This window comes from Myotis daubentonii, chromosome 15 (genome assembly GCF_963259705.1).
Source record: "Myotis daubentonii chromosome 15, mMyoDau2.1, whole genome shotgun sequence".
NCBI lineage: Eukaryota > Metazoa > Chordata > Mammalia > Chiroptera > Vespertilionidae > Myotis > Myotis daubentonii.
In genome coordinates this window covers 2,643,001-2,663,057 of record NC_081854.1, presented here as the reverse complement: position 1 = coordinate 2,663,057, position 20,057 = coordinate 2,643,001, and the positions used below count along the sequence as shown (strand labels likewise).

The window sequence follows — 20,057 nt, the reverse complement described above, 5'->3', positions numbered from 1 at the left end:
CCCCACTGGGGATGTGCCCGCAACCCAGGTACATGCCCTTGGCCGGAATCGAACCTGGGACCCTTCAGTCCGCAGGCCGATGCTCTATCCACTGAGCCAAACCGGTCAGGGCTCCCTTGATTTTTAGAGAGAGTGAAGGGCGGGGGAGAGACAGACAGAGAGAGAGAAACATCCCCGGGAGAGAGAACAGGTGCTCCATAGTATTGAACGCTCCTGGTTAAGATTGTGACTATTTTTTCCAGACAAGCGCGCCCTCTACTGTCGGTGTGGTGAAGTACAGGTTCTTATCTGATAGGGGAAGAGGTTCTGTCCTTCCCTCCCCCACTTCTTGCAAAATCCTAATTTCCCCTTTTTTCTGCTTTTTCCCTTAACCCTGCAGAGTCCAAAGTGTGCCCTTCCTCTGGTTTCTTCTCGCTGGAGAGTCGCCTTTCTAAGGCACGGTCGGCGCCTGACCGGTCAGAATGTTTGGGTTTTGTTACTGTTTGCACATCTGGTCTCTCTGTCTGATGGTGGTTTTCACAGAACCCCGGGCCCACCAGCTGCACGTGCATCGCACGGTTTTTCTTTCGTATCGATGGCTGCATGAGATAAAGGGGAGGTGCAGAATATATCTTGGTATGCCACCGTGTGCGCAAGCCTTCGCTTTGACTTATTGAACTTAAATTAACTTTATCCCAGTCGTCCATTCACAGGGTTCAAATGTGTTAAAAATATGGAAAGATTGGGAGCAAGGCTCCTTAAACCAGCGGTTCTCAACCTGGGGGTCGCGACCCTTTTGGGGGTGGAACGACTCTTTCACAGGGGTCACCTAAGACCATCGGAAAACACATATATAATTCCATATTGTTTTTGTGATGAATCACTATGCTTTCGTTGTGTTCAATTTGTAACAATGAAAAGACATCCCGCATATCAGATATTTACAGGACGATTCATAACAGTAGCAACATTACAGTGATGAAGTAGCAACGCAAATAATGTTATGGTTGGGGGTCACCACGACATGAGGAACTGTATTACAGGGTCGCGGCATGAGGAAGGTTGAGAACCACTGCCTTAAACACGGGTGGGGTTTCCCTTTTCAATGTACTTTTAAATTATGTATAAGTTCAGGCATTCTTTCTGCCTTTTTCTGAGGATATGTCTTTATTTATTTTAGAGAGAGGGAGAGAGAGAGATTGGTTGCCTCCCACAGGCGCCCTGACAGGAGGTCACACCCGCCACCCGGGCATGAGCCCCAACCTGGAATCGAACCCGAGACCTTGGGGTGCCCAGGGCGATGCTCAGCCGGCTGAGCCACGTGGGCCAGGGCTGCCCCGCTCTTACACGTTGTGTGGGAGACACCTACCTGCGCGGCCGCCACAGCCCCGGGTCCCCGAAAAGCCCGAAATAGTGAAGAAACTCCCGGTCCATGGACCATGGATCCCCCCCCCCCGCCGGACCCCACTTCCACCCCCAGCCTAAGGCCCCGAGAGCCGCCCCCAGGTGAGCCGTGGACTCAGCCAATCACGGCGCGTTAGCCGACCTCCCACCCCCACCCAGGGGAGCCAGGCGGGGCGGGGCTTGATGCCAATCAACCTCTTGGGGGAGACACCTGCCCGGGACCTCCCATCAGAGTTGGGGGGCGGGGGGCCTCCAGATTCCCAGGTGAGTCCATGCGAAGGACCCAACCCCAGGTCCGAGGCTGCGCGTTTTGCTTCCCGCTAAGCTCCACCGCTGTGACAAGTCCCCGTTCGGGCGTGACTTTCGGGGAGCCCCTCTGCTGCAGGAAACCCCGATTTCACACGCGCCTTCCCGGGCACAGGCTGCTCTCCGGGGACACTCGCTCTCGGTTGCCACAGCCTTTCACCATTCGCTCTGTTTCCATGACGATGTCAAACTGTAAGGCCACTGGCTCAGCGCCGCCGTGCCCACTGGCCTCCGCCGAGTCCCATCCCTATGAGCCACAGGTGCAGACGCGGTTTGTGGTCCCACTGTGCGCTGCCCGCGACTAGTAGGTCCATCTCCCCCGCCGCCCGCTCCCAGCTCCTGAAGCTGACAGCCTCATACAGGGACCCCGGTCCGTCTGTCTCAGTGTTTCTCCACTGAACGCGACGTTTCCCTCCCAGGACAATATGTCCTTGTGTGGATGGGCCACATAGTTTTAAAATATATATATATTTTTTTATTAATTTCAGAGCAGGAGAGGGAGATAGAAACATCAGTGAGATGAGAATCATTGATCAGCTGCCTCCTGCACGCCCCCTACTGGGGATGGAGCCTGCAACCTGGGCATGTGCCCTTGACTGGAATCGAACCCTTCCGTCCGCAGGCCGACACTCTATCCACTGAGCCACACCGGCTAGGGATGGACATAACTTTAGGGGCCACCATCAACCCGCCATAGACGCCCAGCCTCGGGGTGAAGTGGCCCCTGGTGATGGTCACCAGTCAGGCAGGTGGGATGGTTTCCATGCCCCTCAACCAGAGCCGGGTGTCTCCTGGGCCACAGCGCCCAGCCGGGTGAACACCAGCCCAGCCGGCACCCGGCCAGCGCCTGTCACCAGCCCAGCCGGGCCTCCTGGCACAGCCCCCAGGCCCCAAAGAGCCTACGAAAGCTTCACCCCGACTTGGCTGCCTTTCTGTGAAGCGTGCACCCCGCCCCCCGCTAACCCACAGCCCTTTCTTCTCCACTTCCTCCGGCTGCTGGTTGCTCTGCCACAGTCTCCGGTCTGGGCGGCTGTGGGTTTGATGGTTTCAGACGGGGTTTCATCACCTTTCATCTCCGAAGGTTAGCGCTGGGCTTGGGAGCCGCCCAGGGCCTCCGGGGCCGAGAGAAGGGTGACCTCAGTGTGTGTGTGAGACAATGTCTGTGGTCTGAGGTTTCTCGGTTCCGAAAAGGAAGCGGATGTCGGTCTGAGGGGTTTGTGGCTCGAAACCGCCAGCCGCCAGCCGCCTGCACGTGGCTGAGGCCAGACTGGCTGCCCGATTTGGGGAGTTGGCGATAACATCTCATTGCAGCTGATTTGCTCCTAACACGGGGACCGTAATTCTGCCGGTAATTCTGCCTCCTTTAAGCAGAATCGGCGGGGACCTTGTGAGGGGAGCCCACAGCCGTGAGAAAGGCTGAGAAAGCAGAGGTGTGAAAGGGACAGAGTGGGAGACAGGACGGGGGCGCCCCCAAAGGTGTCCACATCCTGCTCCCCCAAAACCACCCCTTCCCATGGCAAACGGGGTGGAGGAGGCACCTGGGATGAGGGGGATTAAAGTTGTTGATTAAGGGACTTTAATTTTTTTTAATTAGTAACTCATTCTTTTGTTATTACTTTATTAAGTTATTACATGTGTCCTTATCCCCACATTAACCCCCATCACCCCCCCACTCATGCCCTCACCCCCCTGTTGTCTGTGAGTAACTCATTCTTAAGAGCCTTTTTTTAAATATATATTTGTATTGATTTCAGAGAAGGGAGAGAGAGAAACATCAATGATGAGAGAGAATCATTGATCAGCTGCCTCCTGCACGGCCCCTACTGGGGATCGGACCCACAACCTGGGCATGTGCCCTTGACCGGAATCAAACCCGGGACCCTTCAGTCCACAGGCCGATGCTCTGTCCACTGAGCAAAACCAGCCAGGGCAGGAGCCTTTCCTTTTATTGATTTCAGAGAGGAAGGGAGAGGGAGAGAGAAATAGAAACATCAATGATGACAATCATCCATCAGCTGCCTCCTGCACACCCCACGCTGGGGATGGAGCCTGCAACCCGGGCATGTGGCCTGACCGGGAATCGAACCGGGTGACCTCCTGGCTCCTGGGTCGATGCTCAACCACGGAGCCACGCCGGCCGGACTCTAATGGTTCGTGTTTTAAAATGTACGTGTATCCTGTTTCTTGGATAAATTTTTACCAAGGCTTAAAAAAAATAAAAAGAAACCTAGAATGTGAATGGCAAGATCTAAAAAAAAAAAAAAAAAAAACAGGAAGAAATACATGAGCCCATGGGACTTCCCCACATGCACGGAGGAAGTAGTGAAAGCTATGACTCCGCTAGATTTTTATCATTATTTATTAAAGAGCAAGTGTGAGAGTCCACAGGGCAAGGGAAGGTCGTGACCCGGGTCATCCTGGGCCCTTAGCAGCAGCAGCTGATGGGTTGCTCACCTGTCCGCGGGGGTGTCACTCAGGGGTAATGGGCCAGGTGTGTGTCAGCCTGGTCTCGGGGTACAGCCCCCCCGACTACTACCCCTCCTTCCCCCACACCCGGCCAGGCTCTGGCACACAAAGACCCTCAGGAATCTCTCCCTGGCAAGAAATGCTCAGCACGCCATCCTATGAGGTAGTCCAGGGATTGTGCACACTTTCCAGTTGGGGAAACTGAGGCTCAGAGAGGAGAACCATGGGTGAGCCATGAACTCGGTCGTGTCTAGCAGACACCTGGCCCCCCAACCGTGGCCCACGATGGAGGGCGCTGGCTCCTTCCCCAGCAGTTCCCAGGGGAAGCAGCTGATGGCCTGGCTCCCCTGCGGCAGCCCCTGGCTCAGGTGCGCACCTGCCACCCAGTTCCCCGCGGCCAGGAGAGAGGGAGCGTGGAAAGGCCGATGCTGCCACCTAGAGGGCGGCGTGCGCATGGCAGCCAGCATTCCTTGGTCAATGCTGCCATCTAGCGGCGGCTGCGGGCGTGGCAGGCAGGCAGGGTCCTTCCTTTGAAAGCTTGGCCGATGCTGCCACCTAGAGGGCGGCGTGGGCAGGGCAGCCAGCCTTGGTCTTCTCGCCGCTCCGTCCTGATGGTTTCCACAGCTGCTCCCAGGTGCTTTGGGGGAAGGGCTGGCCCCACGCAGGGGACCCCCTAGGACCCCTTCAGGCCCACCAGACGGGCGCTTTCAGCCCAGAGCCGCCGGGCCACCTCGTCATCCTCAGCCTCGGGGGCCGGGGCCTTCTCTCGGAGTCCATCGAAGTACTTCCCCGAAACGCCCTCCAGGTCCTCGGCCACGGCCAGGTAGGTGCTGGTCTGGGCCGCCAGCTGGGGGCTCTTGACCAGCAGCCAGAAGATGGGCCCTGCAACCAGCCCAGAGAGCGTTCAGTCCACAGGCGTTCAGAGAGACTCAGGGCCCAGGGAGACCAGACACTGGCCGGGAGTCCCTCCAGGCTTCTGCTCCTGCGGTTCCCGCCACCAGGAATCCCCTTCCCTAGCACCTCCCTTCCGAAGCTGCCTCCCCCAGGAAGCCCTCCTGGCTTGTCCCAGGCAAATGGAGGCTCTCCCTCCTTTCCATCAGCCCCGAGTCCCCACCATACCCCATCTTGCTTTAAAATCACTTTTTGCTGTTGTTAGTCCTCACCTGAAGATATCTTTCTATTGATTTTTAGGGAGAGTAAAAGAGAGAGGGATGCCCTAACCAGTTTGGCTCAGCGGACTCAAGGGTCCCAGGTTCGATTCTGGTCAAGGGCATGTACCTTGGTTGCAGGCATATACCCAGTAGGGGGTGTGCAGGAGGCAGCTGATCGATGTTTCTCTCTCATCGATGTTTCTAACTCTCTATCCCTCTCCCTTTCTCTCTGTAAAATATCAATAAAATATATATTTTTTTTAAAAAAAAAAAAAGAGAGAGAGAGGGAAAGACAGAGAGAAACATGGATGGGAGAGAAACACATCCATTGGTTGCCTCCTGCACGAGCCCCGACCAGGGCCTGGGCCCGGGAGATGTCTGCAACCAAGGTACGTGCCCTTGACCGGAATCGAACCCGGGACCCTTTGGTCCACAGGCCGACGCTCTATCCACTGATCCTAGCCGCTAGGGCTAAATAACTTTTATTATTGACTGTCTCCAGCTTAAGATCCGTGCCACCTGGTAGCACCCACTACGTGTTTTTCAGGGTTATAGATGCTAGTTGTCAAGTTCTAACTGTTCCCCTTCGATCTGGGCCGGGCGCTGTGCTGGCCCGGTTATGGGAGGCCTCCTCCCAGGGATGTCCACGCAGGCCCTCCCTCTGCAGGAGGGCGCTGAGGCTCAGGGAGGGGCAGCCGCTCCCCTGGGTGGCACAGCCAGTTAGCAGACTCGAGGAGTTGGCTCCACAGGCTCCTCCCAGCCTGAGACGTGGCTTTCTCATCAGTCAGATGGGCCCTGGCCTGTTTCCGGGGGCTATTCTGAGGCTCCACACAGAAAAGTGACTTGTTCTGCCCTGGCCGGTGTGGCTCAGTGGATAGAGCATCGGCCTGCAGACCAAAGGGTCCCAGGTTCGATTCCAATCAAGGGCACGTGCCTAGGTTTCGGGCTCGAGTGCCACTGGGGGACGTGCAGGAGGCAGCCGATCAATGATTCTCTCTCATCATGGATGTTTCTCTCTCTCTCTCCCTTTCCCTTCCTCTCTGAAATGAATAAAAAATATATTTAAAAAAAAGAAAAAGGTGAGGAAGGAAGAATTCGATCTCTGCTTGAGCTGGGACGTCATCTCCACCTCCCGTCAGACCTGGGCGCGCCCGGCTGCGGACTCACTGCAACTACACCGTCAGCTTTCCCGGGCTGAGGGCGGATCGTGGGACTTCTCAGCCTCCACACATCGTGAGCCACTTTCTCCGAATAAATCTTTGTAAATACCTATAGATGTCCCATCGGCCTTAAAACCCTGCAGGAGGTTCCTGGGCCCCAGGCTGGGAGGACAGGGGTTCAGCAAGGGGGTCCCAGGCCAGGGGGGCGCTTACCGAGCGTGAAGCTGGAGAAGGCCGAGCTGTGCATGCCCGTGTGCCTGCCCAGCTCTGTCCGGGCCACGCCGGGGTGCAGCGCGTTCACGGTCACGCCCGTGCCTGGGGAGAGAAGGGAAGGAAGGGGGAGGGGGGCACATGGATGTCAGCTTCGCTCCTTACCAGGAAGCCTGACGCTGTCCACCCAGAGCTCCAGGGCTCCCCCGTTTCCTGCCCTTGAACCCGCATCCCCTTGTTGCTCTGAAACCTCCACACCACGTGGTTTCATCGTGCGAGGCGGCTCCGTCACGTGCTGCCCAGAGCACGGCCTGTCCACTGAGTGTGTGTCGAAACCACGTGGAGCCTCAGGAAACCCGGAACGCTGGCCCCACCTCAGAGGCCTGAAGCAGTGGGTCTGGGGGGGTCCGACAGGCTCCCAGGTGAGCGGACACGGCTGGCCCACACGCCTCTATGAGAAGCAAGGGCAAAGGGCGGGCTTTGCAACCCCCGCACTATGGACGCTGAGTTCCAGTCATTCTTTAACCCTTGCCCTGGACGGGTCCCCAGCTTCTGTCCACTAGATGCAAGTAGCAACACCCACCCCTGAAGTGACAGCAAAAGTATCCAATTATTGCCAAATGTCCACTGGCCTGGAGCACCGGAGGCTTAGAGGCCAGTCCTGGATGACCAGGGAAGAAGGTGTGATTGATTAGTGATGTCTGCTTCAGGCACCAGGGGGGAGCCTGGTGGTGTGTGATTGATTAGTGATGTCTGCTTCAGGCACCAGGGGGGAGCCTGGTGTTGTGTGATTGATTAGTGATGTCTGCTTCAGGCACTGGAGGGGAGCCTGGTGGGGTGCGATTAATTAGTGATGTCTGCTTTAGATACTGGAGGGGAGCCTGGTGGTGTGTGATTGATTAGTGATGTCTGCTTCGGGCACCAGGGGGGAGCCTGGTCATGTGTGCCATGCATTTGCCTCCTGTGTCCTAGAGCCCCTGCTTGACCTCCCATCAGCCCCGGGTCACAGCAGGACCCTCCAGGCTCAGAGCTACAGGAAGCGGCAGGTCACCCGCGCACCTTGCAGCCTCCGGCTCAGCTCCCTGGTGAAGAGGACGATGGCCAGCTTACTCTGGCAGTAGGCCGCCTTGGTGTTATACTTCCTCTTCTCCCAGTTCAGGTCCTCAAAGTCTATGTGCCCAGCCACGTGGGCCAAGGACGAGAGGTTGATGATCCGCGAAGGGGCCGAGGCCTTCAGCTTGTCCAGCAGTAAGTTCGTCAGGAGAAAGTGACCTGGATGAACGGCAACAAAAAGAGAAAACTGTCCTTAAAGTCCGACCACGTGCCTAGGAGTGGGCTGGGCACATACCTTACCTCACCCTCCCAATAGCCACGGTTCCCAACCGGAAGCAGCATGGCCCCCAGCGGACATTTGGCAACATCTGGAGACAATGTTGTTTGTCCCAACGGCAGAGAGAAGGGACACCACTGCCATCTAGTGGGTGGAGGCCAGGGACGCTGCTCCACATCCCACAACGCACAGCAAAGTCCCCGCAACAAGGAACTGTCCAGCCCCAAATGTCCGGCCCTCTGAGGTCAGCTCGGGAGGAGACTGCCTTCGGCCTCCCAAAAGTTTTTCTCCATTTCTTCTTCAGTAATAGAACTTTTGGCTGGGCCCAAGACAGGCCAGTGAAAGACTACATTTCCCAGGCTCCTTTGCAACTGGATTGGTCATGTGACCGAGTCCCAGCCAATAGGATGCAAATGATTATGTGTGTGTGTGTGTGTGTGTGTGTGTGTGTGTGTGTGTGTGTGTGTGTAAGGGTTCAGTTGTGTCTCCCTACTCTCAGCCCCCAAAGAAATATGTTGAAGTCCTACCCTCCAGAACCACAGGATGTGACCCTATTTGGGGAGATAATTAACTTAAAGTAAGGTCATTAGGGTGGGCCCCGACCCAATATGTCCCGTTGCCCCCTGGCCCTTCCTACCAGAACCCCAGGTGCAGGCAGGGTGACAGCGGAAAGACTGACGCAGTGACTGATGGACGGACAGAGGGATAGAAGGTCGAGGGGCTGATGGTGGGTCCCTAAGACTTTACGAGTGCGCAGTGAGGCATCGGCACCTCCCTGAGCTGCGGCGTGACCCCAGGAGTGGCCACCTGGCCGATGTGGAAAGTGGACACCCCCGCCCTGGCCGGTGTGGCTCAGTGGATAGAGAGTCAGCCTGCGGACTGAAGGGTCCCAGGTCCGATTCCAGTCAAGGGCACATGCCCGGGTTGTGGGCTCGATCCCCAGTGGGGGCGTGCAGGAGGCAGCCGATCAATGATTCTCTCTCATCATGGATGTTTCTCTCTCTCTCTCACCCTCCCCTCCTCCTCTGAAATCAATAAAAATATATTTTTATAAAAAAGAAAGTGGACACCCCCCCGTGCCTGGCCCAGCAGGCTCAGGTCCCAGGCGGGCACCGCGCGGCCTCACCCAGGTGGTTCACGCCCAGCTGCATCTCGAAGCCGTCCTCCGTGGTCCAGTGTGGGCAGCGCATCACGGCCGCATTGTTGATCAGCACGTGCACTTTCTCCTCCTCTGGAAGGCAGGGGCCGGGGCCAGCGCGTCAGCTCCGCGTCTGCGGGGGGCCGCACGCACAGTGTCCCCCCGCACTCGCGACCACCTGAAACCTGGGCGTGTGCCCTTCCTGTGGGAACGGAGTCTTGGCGGGAGCAACTGAGTAAAGATGAGGTCACAGGGTCCTCATCCAACTCATCCAACATGACTGGCGTCCTCACAAGAAGGCAAGTCCGGCCCTGGCTGGTGTGACTCAGTCGGTTGGGTGTCGCCCCAGGTACCAACAGGTCCTCTGTGCCACAAGGTCACCAGTTCAATTCCCAGTCAGGGCACGTGCCTGGATTTGGGGCTCGATTTCCGGCAGGGAGCATGCAGGAGGCAGCTGATGGGTGTTTCTCTTTCTCTCTTCCTCTCCCTCCCCTCTCCCTAGAAATCAGTAAAAATCCTATATAATAGAAGCCTAATGTGCTAAGTGTCCGGTCAACTGGTCGCCCACTCAACCAATCAAAGCCTAATATGCTAATGATATGCTAAAGCCGCTTAACCACTGGCTATGATGTGCACTGACCACCAGGGGGCAGATGTTCCAACTGGTAGGTTAGCTCACTGCTGGGGTCCGGCCAATAGGGACTGAGCAGGACAGGCCAGACGCTCCCTGGAGCCCTCCCGCAGTCCCTACCCAGCCCCAATCGTGCACCGGTGGGGTCCCTCAGCCTGGCCTGTGCCCTCTTGCAATCCAGGTCCCCTCGGGGGATGTCAGAGAGACGGTTTCAGCCCAATCTTGCAGGACAGGCCAAGGGACCCCACTGGTGCACGAATTCGTGCACCGGGCTTCTAGCATTTAAAAGAAAGAAAAGTAGCGAAGTTTTCACAATGAAACTTCACCAGGCAGCAGGGGAAAAGTCAACAGGGAGTCCCTTAAGGTGGGTGTGGTATCAATGGTGTTTGATTCTCCTTCACTATTCCGGATTTTATTGATTTTTCCATACGGAGCATGTATTTCTTTGCTTCAGGGAAAACGGTCCATCCGTGTCTATTTGTTCACCTCTTCTCAGCCCCGCTCCTCTGTCTCCGGGCTAGCTTCCCTGCTGTCATTTCACAGGCAGCCAGGTGGAGAGGAAGAGGCTGCCTCCGAGATGTGCAGACACCGTCACACGCGTGACAAATGACACGGACACGAGGTCGGACGTTCACAGCAGCCGCGGGAAGGCTGGCAGCCAAACAGCCAACCCGTCAGACCACAGGAGGGAGCACAACACCATGTACTAGTAGCCACAAGAAAGGCATAAAGAGAGACAATGTCGCCACAAGAAAGGAATAAATAGAGACCATGTAGCCACAAGAAAACCATAAAGAGAGACAGTGTAGCCACAAGAAAGGCGTGTAAAGAGATACAATGTAGCCATAAGAAAACCATAAAGAGATACAATGTAGCTACAAGAGAAGAATGAAGAAATGCCATGTGGCCACAAGAACGAGGAAGCTGAGAGAAGCGGGGAGGGAAACGCTGGGGCACCACCGGGCGTAGGACAGGCTCCAATTTGTACTAAAAGGCGGCGATACACCTTCCTGTTTGGTAGATGCATGAACTCTCCGCAGACGTACACGTGAGCACTGCACACACGTGAGGAAGGCGGGGCTGGGAGCGAGGGGCGGGCGTGGCTGGGAGACGTCTGACTACCTCCTCCTTTGTACTTTCTGAACATTGAATACTGTCACCCTTATTCCTGTTCGAAAAAATTAGTGCAGGAACGGTTCAGAGAACACCAGGTGGGAAGCAAAATGAGTGAGTCAGCAATCAATGTGACGAGTGCAGAAAACTCGAGCCTGATCCTTGGATTTGCAAAAAAAAAAAAAAAACAAAAAATCCAGTCTGGCCGGTGTGGCTCAGTGGTTGAGCGTCGACCTATGAACCAGGAGGTCACGGTTCGATTCCAGTCAAGGGCACAGGCCCAGGTTGCGGGGTCGATCCCCAGTGTGGGGCGTGCAGGAGGCAGCCGATCCATGATTCTCTCTCATCATTGATGTTTCTATCTCCCTCTCCCTCTCCCTTCCTCCCTGAAATCGATAGAAATATATTTTTTTAAAAAGGACCAGGCCCTGGCCAGTTTGGCTCAGTGGATAGAGCGTCGGCCTGCGGACTGAAGGGTCCCGGGTTCGATTCCAGTCAAGGGCATGTACCTTGGTTGCGGGCACATCCCTAGTGGGGGGTGTGCAGGAGGCAGCTCATCGATGTTTCTCTCTCATCAGTGTTTCTAACTCTCTATCCCTCTCCCTTCCTCTCTGTAAAAAATCAATAAAATATATTTTAAAAAATAAAAAGAACCAGGCCCTGGCCGGTGTGGCTCAGTGGATACAGCATCTGCCTGCAGACTGAAAGGTCCCGGGTTCGATTCTGATCAAGAGCACATGCCCGGGTTGCAGGCTCGATCCCCAGTAGGGGCATGCAGGAGGCAGCCGATCCATAATTCCCTCTCATCCTTGATGTTTCTTCTATCTCTCTCTCCCTCTCCCTTCCTCTCTGAAATATATATATATATATATATATATTTTTTTTTTTTTTTTTAAAGGGACCAGGGCCAGACAGTAGAGATTACTGGCTTTGTGAGCTTAAGGCCCAGGCCTGATTTAATTCCTGGGTCCTCAGAGCCTGGCCACCCGAGGTCTCGCCCCTGTGGCCAGCGCCCTCCCGCCTACCTTCAATGATCTTCTTTGCAAACTCTCGGACGGACTTCAGCGAGGCCAAGTCCAGGTGCCGGGCGTTAACGTGGTGGTTCAGGGTCTCCCCACGAATGGCCTTGGCCGCCGCCTCGCACTTCTCCATGTCTCGACAGGCCAGGATGATGTTGCCTCCTGGATGCCCAGGATGGAAAAAAATAATTCAAAAAAAAAAAAATCCACCCCTGTATGTGTATACCCAACACAAATGAAAACACGCGCCCGCACCGAAATATCGACACACGCGCTCACAGCAGCACTATTCACAACAGCCCAAAGGTGGAAACAACCCAGTGTCCATCGATGGAGGAACACGAGAACAAAACACGGTCTGCCCGCGCCGTGGAGTACTATTCAGCCATGAAAAAGGCGGGAGGCCCTGACCCGAACACAGAGCGTGATGCTGAGTGAAAAGCCGCACGGCCAAGGGCACGAAGTGAATGACTCCACTTCTAGGAAATGTCCAGAACAGGTAAATCCATGGAAGAGAGATTCGTGTCTCCCAGGGAGGGATGGGGAATGGAGGGGGGGCCAAGGAAAGTGACGTTTCATTTGGGGGTGTTGAAAGTGTTCTCATGGGGAGTGGTGATGGTTGCACAACTCTGAACGGACTAAAAATCCACCATTCAGCAAAACCCAGAGAAGTACCCGGCCTGCATGGCTCAGTGGTTGAGGGTCGACCTAGGACCCAGGAGGTCACAGTTTGATTCCCGGTCAAGGGCACAGGCCCGGGTTGCAGGCTCAATCCCCAGTATGGGGCGTGCAGGAGGCAACCAATCCATGATTCTTTCTCATCAGTGATGTTTCTATCTCTCTCTCCTTCTCCCTTCCTCTCTGAAATCAATAAAAATATATTAAAATATCTATAATAATGAAAGTGTAACATGCTAATTAGACCAGACAGCCGAATGACCTTCTGGACATCATTCCAGGCATCCTTCTGGACGAAGCCACGGCAGCGAGGGCTGAGACAGAGCAGTTAGGGGCCATCAGGCAGGAAGGCAAGCAGTTAGGGGCATCAGGCAGGCAGGTGAGTGGTTAGGGGTGATCAGGCAGGCAGGCAGATTAGTTAGGGGCAATCAGGCAGGCAGGCAGAGTGGTTAGGGGCGATCAGGCAGGCAGGCAGGCAGAGGGGTTAGGGGTGATCAGGCAGACAGAGTGGTTAGGGGCCATCAGGCAGGCAGGCGAGCAGTTAGGGCCATCAGGCAGGCAGGCAGAGTAGTTAGGGGCATCAGGCAGGCAGGCAGAGTGGTTAGGGGCCATCAGGCAGGCAGGCGAGCAGTTAGGGGCAATCAGGCAGGCAGGCAGAGTGGTTAGGGGCGATCAGGCAGGCAGACGAGCAGTTAGGGGCATCAGGCAGGCAGGTGAGTGGTTAGAGGCGATTCAGGCAGGCAGACAGGTGAGCGGTTAGGAGCCAGCAGTCCCGGATTGTGAGAGGGATGTCTGACTGGCAGTGGGATTGGGCCTAAGCCAGCAAGTCAGACATCCCCCGAGGGATACCGGATTGCGAGAGGGTGCAGGCCGGGCTGAGGAGACCCCCCACAGCCCTGCCCGTGCATGAATATCGTGCACCGGCCCTCTAGTATATATATATCTGATTGACTGCATGTCCTGCGCTGTACGTTACATCCCCGGGACCATCCTGTGACCACCAATTTGTGCTTCTTAGTCCCTTCCCTTGTCCCCCAGCCCCCCACGCCCTGCCACCGGGGACTCACCTCTCCTGGCCAGCTCCAAGGCGGTCTCCCTCCCGATGCCGGTGTTGGCGCCCGTCACGATGACAGTCTTGCCCTGAAGGGTGGCCTTGCTGGGACAGGCCCCGCCCGCGACGTAGTCCCTGGAGGCAAGAGAAAGCCCCCTTGGTTCCACCTGCCTGACCACTCCCCACCGGTGACCCCGACCGCTTGGGTCTCAGGCAAGTGACCCCTCGGAAAGACGGAAGGACACTGCCTGGCTCCACGAAGCCGTTGCCAGGTTACAGGTGATGAGTCCCTGTTCCGCTTCCGTATGCATCATTGTTCGCTCCTTGTATGTGTCCTAAAAGGGGATCGAACCCAGAACCTGGATGTATTGGGAGGAGGCTCTAACCAACAGAGCTACCCGGCCAGGGAAACGTCGTTATTGTATAAAGACCCGCTGTATTCGTTTCCTACGGCCACTGTAACAAGTGGTCAAAACCAGGCAAATGGCCCTAGCTGGTGTGGCTAAATGGATAGAGCATGGGCCTGCGGACTGAAGGGTCCCGGGTTTGATTCTGGTCAAGAGCACATGCCTGGGTTTTGGGCTTGGTCAGACATGCAGGAGGCAGCCAATCAATGTTTCCCTCTCATCACTGATGTTTCTATCTCTCTTTCCCATCTCCCTTCCTCTCTGAAATCAATAAAAATATATTTAAAAATATATATATATTTTTTAAAAAGAATATATTCAGAGACAAATGGCAGGGAGGGGGGGTTAGAGAGCAACCAAAGGACTTGTATGCCTGCATATGAGCATAACCGACAGGTTTCTTTTATATTTTAAAGAGCTACATGCATACACATCCCAAGCAACACGAGCTTTTTTCATGTGTCGAGTTGCACAATTCTCTCTGTTCCCCTCATTTCGGATTAGACAAAGTGGTTCTCAACCTCCTGGCCCTTTAAATACAGTTCCTCATGTTGTGACCCAACCATAAAATTATTTCCGTTGCTACTTCATCACTGTCATGTTGCTACTGTTATGAATCGTCATGTAAATATCTGAGATGCAGGATGGTCTTAGGCGACCCCTGTGAAAGGGTCGTTCGACCGCCAAAGGGGTCGCGACCCACAGGTTAAGAACCGCTGGATTAGAGAGTTTAGGGGGCACACATTTTTCCTTGCACCTCGGCCCAGCCGGTGACATACGAACGGGACTGCCCCGATACATACCTGTTGAATGAATGAATGAATGAATGAATGAATGAATGAATGAATGAATGGATGGATGGATGGATGGATTCACCCGTTAAAAGCCCGGAAGCAACTAGACCACAATGTTTTCCAGGGCCCGGACCCGCCCCTTCCTCTGGGTGACCTTGCGGTGACCTGCCATCTCGGGGCTCCGGTGCGTCCCCCCACGTCCTCCGGGGGGCGCTGCAAGTGGGGTGTCTGCGGGGCGAAGAGTTGGCGGTCTCCCCCGGCCTCCCCTCCCTGGGCTGCAGCGGAGCCGCACGCACTCACCGGAGCAGCACGGCGCTGCCCACCGCCGTGCCCAGCAGGGACACCGGCAGCAGGTAGCGGTTCATGCCGGGCTGGCGCGGGGCGCCGCGCGGGGCCGCCGCGGATCCGCCGCCCGATCGCTCCCAGGAGTGCGTGACCCGGGATCCACGTGGGGAAGGGCGGGCGGCAGGACTGGCAATCGGGACTTCCGGAAAGGGGCGTGGTGTAGCAGGCCGGGGGCGGGGCTTAAAGGGCGGGGACTATGGGTGGGCCGCGAGCGCTACGACTGCTGGGAATTGTAGTTTCCTGGGCTGTGGGCGTGGCCATGGAGGGGCGGGGGCTGCGCGGTGTTGGAATGACGTCACACTCGTTCCGCTGCAAAAGCGCAGCTCGGTTCTGGGGGGAAACCAGGACTCCAATCCCGCAGCTGTCGCTTCAGGACCGTTTCTCTGGGCGTCTTTCAAACATAGCAGCCTGTTGCCTCCTCGAAAAATGTGTTCAGCCCCAGCTGGTGTGGCTCAGTGGATAGAGTGTCGGCCTTAGGACTGAAGGGTCCCGGGTTAGATTCCGCTCACGGGCACATGCCCAGGTTGCGGGCTCAATCCCCAGTGGGGGCGTGCAGGAGGCAGCCAATCAGTGATTCTCTCTTATCATTAATGTTTCTATCTCTTTCTTCCTCTCTGAAATCAATAAAAATATTTTTAAATAAATTAATTAATTAAAAATAAATTTAAAAATAAATAAAAAGGTGTTCAGACCTTCCTCACAGACTCTATGGCTGAATTTTAGGATTCCAATGATCAGAAACCAGGACCAGTATACTAGCCTCTGGTTTCCAAACCCCTGGGTCTGAGGGAGGAGGGGCTGGAGGCCTGGACTCCTGGATCTGAGGGAGGAGGGGCTGGGGGCCTGGGCTCCTGGGTCTGAGGGAGGAGGCTGGGGGCCTGGGCTCCTGGGTCTGAGGGAGGAGGGGCTGGGGGCCTGGACTCCTGGGTCTGGGAGAGGAGGGGCTGGGGGCCTGAGCTCCTGGGTCTGAGGGAGGAGGCTGGGTGTTTTGACTCATGGATCTGAGGGACCCTGGAGGCAGACCCTAAGGACTGATTGGCGCTGTATGATTCCGGTTACATGACATTTCAGGAAAGACAACACTATAATGAAAGAATGGAGATCAGTGGCTGGGGCAGAGGGTGTGGGGCAGTGACGACTGGAAAGGAATTTTTGGTGGATTTTGGAGATAATCTCTATCTTCCTCCTACTGATGGTTCTACACCTGACTACATACATTTGACAAGTCTCCGCGGTCACTTAAAAATAGTGACTGCCATTGCATGCAAATTAGACTGCGATAAAGCTGGCTAAAAGGAAAAACCACCCCCTAGAGATCTTTATATAATTGTGTTTTGGGGAATTATTTGGCAACAAGTACTTGGTTTAATTTATGATGGGATCGGGCTTGTCAGCCATCCACAGACATACTTGAGAATGCTTTGAAGTGAAGAATGTTTCACTGATAAATTGTTTCCAACTGTCCCAGAAGTTTTTTGAATATTGGCTTCGACAATAAAGCTGACAGTTGACGTAATGTTTTGTTTTCTAGACATGGAATGAAATGTGTTCACTTTGGTTCTGCAGCTTTTATAGTTTAGAGCTAACAATTTTTTAAGAGGTGTGTCTTATTTCTGTAGTACATTGGAAAGCTCAAAGGGCACACAACAGCCCTGGGTCCAGACTTTGTATAATTCAGTCTAGGAATGAGGGAAGACTTCCCAGAGAAAGGGGAGCCTGAATAGGGTTTTGCAGTATGAGTAGGAGTTCTTCAAATGGACCAAATAGAGAGGTGGAATAGCAACTTGCTTGGGGAGTCCCAGATATTTCAGATTATAGGAGGTTGGCTCAAAGGAGGAGGCAGCTGGCAAGACATGTGGTTGAAGAGGAAAATTTTAAATTAAAAATAATAATAATAATAATACCAGATACTGCCCTGGCTGGGTGGCTCAATTAGTTGGAGCATCATCCTGTGCACCAAAACGTTTGATTCCTGGTCAGGGCACATATGGGAGACAACCAATCTATGTTTCTCAGTCACTTTGATGTTTCTCTCTCCCTCTCTCTCTCTCTCCCTCTCTCCCTCTCTCTCTCTCTCTCTCTCATTCCATTCCTCTCTCTTTCTAAAAATCAATAAAAACATATGCTCTGGTTAGAATTTAAATAAATAAAATAAAAATAACACCAGATACTATTTCTTGAGTACCTAGTATGTGCCCAGTGTTTAATCTATACAACAAACCAAAGAATCGTTTTGCTGTTGAGGATGTAGCGAGGGTGGCTGGATCTGGGGAGAGGCCTCTCCCCTTTCTGAGATTGTGGGAACTCAGGGCTCCTGGGCCACGGAGGGGCAAAGCCAGGGAAAGGAGAAAGTGGTATGGAGCCTGTGGCAAAGATCCCCAGACATGGAGCTAAACAGATGTTGTTTCAAATTTCTGAGCCACCTCTTAGATGTGTACCTTCCACAGCGACTTCCCCTCTCTCAGCTTCTGGCTCCTCTTAGCCACCAAAATGACAGAGAGCTGGTATCCTTAATATGTAAAGAGCTCTTATGAATCAATAAGAAGAAAAGCTTGCCTCCTGCAGGGAGATGGGAGCATAGGCAAAGGATATGACGGGCAATGTGCAAAAAATAAAAGTAAGTTAACAAATGTCATGAAGCTGCCCAGCCTTACTGGGAGTCAAAGAAATGCTCGCGAAGATCATAACAACATATTTCCCGCCTATCAGATTGGCAGGACCAACACAGGGATGATCCCGAGAGTTGGCAAGGATGTGGCAAAACAGGTACTCATACCAGCCCATGGGAGTGTCAATTAGCGCAGCCTTCCTAAACGGGCATTCCAATACAGGGCAAAAGCATCTGCGTAGAGTTTTGATCCACCTTCCCCTTGTAAGAATTTATGTAAATAACTAGAGGCCCAGCACACGATTGGAATCAGGCGAGGAGGTGCCCCGCCTCCCGCCGTGCAAGAAGGCACCCCGAGGGAGTTGGGCCGGACCTGTGCCAGGGGCGGCCAGGACCCGCACCTGACTTCCGCCCCAGGTCCCCCGGCTCCCCCTGCTTGTGTCCACTCCAGGCTGCCAGAGCCGCCACGCCAGCTCCGGCAGGACCCCCTGTGTCTGTCTCCGTCTCTGCTCGGACCTCACCTGTGCGAGCAACATCCTCCTGTCTGATCGTGACCCATTATGGCATCCCGGCCTAATTTGCATATTACATAGATAGATAGATAGATAGATAGATAGATGATAGATAGATAGATATAGATAGATAAATATAGATAGATAGCCCTAACCGGTTTGGCTCAGTGGATAGAGCATCGGCCTACGGACTGAAGGGTCCCAGGTTCGATTGCGGTCAAGGGCATGTACCTTGGTTGCGGGCACATCCCCAATAGGGAGTGTGCAGGAGGCAGCTGATCGATGTTTCTCTCTCATCGATGTTTCTCCCTTCCTCTCTGTCAAAATCAATAAAATATATTTAAAAATAAATAATAAATAATAAATAAAAGGTTCCAGGTTCGTTTCTGGTCAAGGGCACATGCCCAGTTTGCAGGCTCGATCCCCAGTAGGGGGCGTGCAGGAGGCGGCCGATCAATGATTCTCATCATCCATGTTTCTATCTCTCTCTCCCTCTCCCTTCCTCTCTGAAATCAATAGAAATTAAAAATAAATAAAAGCGGCAGAGGGCCGGAGTTTGTCGTTGGCTGGCTCCTGCCCTGACTCTGGGGGGCTGACATGCAGCAGGGACCTGTCGGGCAGCGCGGGCCTGACCGTCCCTGGCTGCCCATGTTACTGTAAAGGGACAATGCATGCAAGTTCCGCCCGCGGGGCCCTCCCACCCGGTTCCCAGACACACCCGACTTGTTTGGAGTCTCTCCCTCTCATCTCCCGGGACTACGGGCAGGCGATGCGTGTTTACACACCAGCGCTGATGTCCTTAATAGATGCCGGAGTGCTGGGCGCTGTCCCAGGTGCTGAGAGGATTTTCCCACAATGCCCTCTGCTTTCCCATCAGAGGATTTCCTGGCGTCCAAGACTCTCTCTCTCTCTCAAATATGCTGTTTTTAGGAAATACATAAGTTCTTACGGGTAAAGGGATATCAAGTTCTGTAATGACAAACAATTGAGAAAAAAAGGCTTGAGCCCTAACTGGTTTGGCTCAGTGGATAGAGGTCCCAGGTTCAATTCCAGTCAAGGGCATGTACCTGGGTTGCAGGCACATCCCCAGTAGGGGGTGTGCAGGAGGCAGCTGATCGATGTTTCTCTTTCATCGATATTTCTAACTCTCTATCCCTCTCCCTTCCTCTCTGTAAAAAATCAATAAAATATATTTTTTTAAAAGGCCATATCCCTGATGTTCCCCAGCATCTAAAAAAAAAAAAAAAAAAGAGGAGAGGGAGAGAGAAAGAAAGAGCAAAAGCATTCATGTTCACTGCTAACCTTGGGGGAACTGAATTTGGTAGATGGGAATTCTTTTTATTTTTTTAAATTTTTCTTTTTTTAAAATATATTTTATTGATATTTTACAGAGAGGAAGGGAGAGAGATAGAGAGTTAGAAACATCAATGAGAGAGAAACATCGATCAGCTGCCTCCTGCACACCTCCTACTGGGGATGTGCCCGCAACCCAGGTACATGCCCTTGACCGCAATCGAACCTGGGACCCTTCAGTCCGCAGGCCGACGCTCTATCCAGGGAGCCAAACCAGCTAGGGCTATCACCAATCCCTTTAAAAAAAAATTTAAAAAACTAGGAAGCCCTAGCCGGTTTGGCTCAGTGGGTAGAACGTCAGCCTGCGGACTGAAGGGTCCTGGGTTTGATTCTGATCAAGGACACATGCTCCATCCCCAGTGTGCGGCGTGCAGGAGACAGCAGATCAGTGATTCTCTCTCA

General features: G+C 54.1%; 1 protein-coding gene across 1 annotated transcript; it reads right to left on the bottom strand.

The window, feature by feature from the left end:
- Nucleotides 1–4,030: 4,030 nt before the first annotated feature.
- RDH13 (retinol dehydrogenase 13) lies at nt 4,031–15,327 on the bottom strand. The gene is made up of 7 exons (XM_059665749.1): nt 15,138–15,327; nt 13,653–13,771; nt 11,914–12,069; nt 9,133–9,237; nt 7,736–7,948; nt 6,680–6,781; nt 4,031–5,037 (listed from the first exon to the last, which is right to left on the bottom strand). Exons 1-7 carry the CDS (start codon nt 15,200–15,202, stop codon nt 4,829–4,831), a joined length of 969 nt encoding a protein of 322 aa, XP_059521732.1. The 5' UTR covers nt 15,203–15,327; the 3' UTR covers nt 4,031–4,828.
- Between the last annotated feature and the right edge of the window lie 4,730 nt (nt 15,328–20,057).